General features: G+C 46.3%; 1 protein-coding gene across 13 annotated transcripts in view; it reads left to right on the top strand.

Annotated features, from left to right (window-relative positions):
- LOC122256648 (CIN85 and CD2AP related) overlaps window positions 1-2,500 on the top strand; it is a 177,788-nt gene that overhangs the window by 102,402 nt on the left and 72,886 nt on the right. For 2 of the 13 annotated variants that reach the window (XM_086554201.1, XM_086554203.1), the window contains exon 1: window positions 1-186. This exon is cut by the window's left edge and continues 660 nt beyond it. The exons of the other annotated variants lie outside the window; for them this stretch is intronic. In XM_086554201.1, coding sequence (XP_086410327.1) covers window positions 136-186 — 51 coding nt within the window. In that variant the 5' untranslated portion in view covers window positions 1-135. The remainder of the gene's footprint in view (window positions 187-2,500) is intronic. 13 annotated transcript variants of the gene reach the window in all.

The following is a 2,500-nucleotide window of genomic DNA, read 5'->3' on the forward strand; positions in this document are numbered from 1 at the left end:
TCAGACTTAAAGTTGTTAGGGTGTGAAGTGAAGCCGAGGTAGAGCGGCCCAAGGCGAGGACAGTGGGAGGGTGTGTGTGTCTGTGTGGTGTGTGTCGCGTGGAGTCAAGTTGGAGTGAAGCTCAAGCTCGTCGCCATGGTGATACAGAGCACCTTCAAGTTCCTGCCCTTCTTGAGGGACTCGCAGGTAAGGCATTCTTTTCCGTGGTCGCATATTAATGAACTCCCCACCTCTCTCTTTCTCTTTCTTTCTTTCTCTCTCTCTCTCTCTCTCTCTCTCTCTCTCTCTCTCTCTCTCTCTCTCTCTCTCTCTCTCTCTCTCTCTCTCTCTCTCTCTCTCTCTCTCTCTCTCTCTCTCTCTCTCTCTCTCTCTCTCTCTCTCTCTCTCTCTCTCTCTCTTTCTCTCTCGCTTTCATTCCTTCTCTCTCTCTTTATTTGCCCCCCCCTGTCTTTCATTATATTTGTCAAATGATTTTTATCCTCTCTATCCCTTTATTTTATCTCTATATCGGTCTATATATCTATTTATCTATCAACCTCCCATTCCCCTCTCTTTCATTATACTTGTCAAATGATTTTTATCCTTTCCATCCCTTTATTTTATCTCTGTATCGGTCTATATATCTATCTATATCTATCAACCTCCCATTCCCCTCTCTTTCATTATACTTGTCAAATGATTTTTATCCTTTCTATCCCTTTATTTTATCTCTATATCGGTCTATATATCTATTAATCTATCAACCTCCCATTCCAAACAAAAAATAAAACAAAACAGAGCATCAGCGAATGGTACACGCAGGGTGATTTTTTCTTTCTTCTTTTTTTTCTTCTTCTTCAACGGGCGATCTCGCTTATTAACTAATTGCCGGATATTGGTCGTAGCCTCACGTTATCTCACACAGTCGTCGTCGTCGTCCTCCTCTCCAATTTAGTCGTGCACCCCCGTCCCAGTCCTCGCTCTTTCGCTCACAATCGCTCAACAAAGCCCGGCCGATCAGGGGAGGCCGGGGGGATTGTTCGCTGGGTGGTTTAATGCGACCAATTTCCATACACAAAAGAGGCGGACAAATGGTCGAGGGGTGGGAGGAGGAGGAGGAGGAGGAGGAGGAGGAGGAGGAGGAGGAGGGGGGCGGTGGTGTGGGTGGGTGGGCTTAGGGGTGTTAGAGGTGAGGGGGGGAGGTAAGTGGTTAGGATGGTGTGGTATGGTGGGGGGGAGGGGGTTAGGATGGTGTGGTATGGTGGGGGGAGGGGGTTAGGATGGATGGTGTGTTGGGGATCGGGGGGGAGGGGAGGGGAGAGAGGGGTAGAGTATTTCTGTACACAAAAGAGTTTCTATGGCCCTGATGTCTTCTTTTTTTTCCCCCGCCGAAGGACAGGCAAGAAAGTGGAAGGAAAGGGTCTTTGGCCAAGACAAGACTCATTCTCATTGTATTTGTTTGCTTTGTTTCTCTTTTATTCGAGCGTTGTTTGCCAACCTCTCGACGTCGCTGGACACACACAAAGCATATTGACGGGATCTCTCTCTCTCTCTCTCTCTCTCTCTCTCTCTCTCTCTCTCTCTCTCTCTCTCTCTCTCTCTCTCTGTTTTCTTCTTTTTCTTCTTCTTCTTCTTCTTCTTCTTCCTCTTCTTGTTATTGCTGTTTTTTTTGTTTTTTTTTTTTTCAATTCATCAGTGAAAAAAATCGATCTTATTACAGTGGAACTCTTGGAAGTCTCAGCCCCACCTAAGGAGGAAATTAGGGGTGGAGACTAATAACAGATCACCTTAAGGATATATGGGGCGTTGGTGGGTGGGGGTGGGGGGTGGGGGGGCTATTAAAGAGCCCGTTTAGCCACGACTGCCCAACAATAACCCTATTAATCGCCAGGTAATTAAGCAGAATTGGTAATTAGAGAAAAAAAAAAGGTAGACACCCTCTGAGGCGCCTGAGCTATTCATAAGAATATTTTTAAATATAAATAAAGTTGGAGAGAGAGAGAGAGAACGGGGTTTGATTTTGATTTTGACAAACTTGTTTATAACATGTACAATGTATACATATGAATAGGCACAGAGGAAGAGAGAGAGAGAGAGAGAGAGAGAGAGAGAGAGAGAGAGAGAGAGAGAGAGAGAGAGAGAGAATGGATAAACTAGAGCAAAAAGAATGGACTTGAAGAAGCATCACCGCTTTGGGACAGCCACTCGCGAGGTCCACCAAGGAACCGAGCTATTGTAGGGAGTCGGTGTCGGGAGGAGGGGGAAGGGGAGGGGGAGGGGGGAGTCTGTGACGTCATCCAGGGTGGAGAACACAGGTGCACTTCCGGACCCGTTATGGCGGATTTTGTTATTTTTTTCGCCTTGGGGTAGATTTTGCGAGTCGGCAGGGATTTCATGGGATTTCTTCCTAATTTCGCGGTTAGTGGGGATGTTTTCTTTGTTTATTCGGGTGTTTTGGGGGCTTGTTGAAGGATCGTGTACGGAGTGTAAACGAAAGGATACTGGAATCGTTCTGTCTTTC

Source organism: Penaeus japonicus, unplaced genomic scaffold (genome assembly GCF_977035675.1).
Source record: "Penaeus japonicus unplaced genomic scaffold, GWHDUDI00000001_assembly GWHDUDI00000029, whole genome shotgun sequence".
Lineage (NCBI taxonomy): Eukaryota > Metazoa > Arthropoda > Malacostraca > Decapoda > Penaeidae > Penaeus > Penaeus japonicus.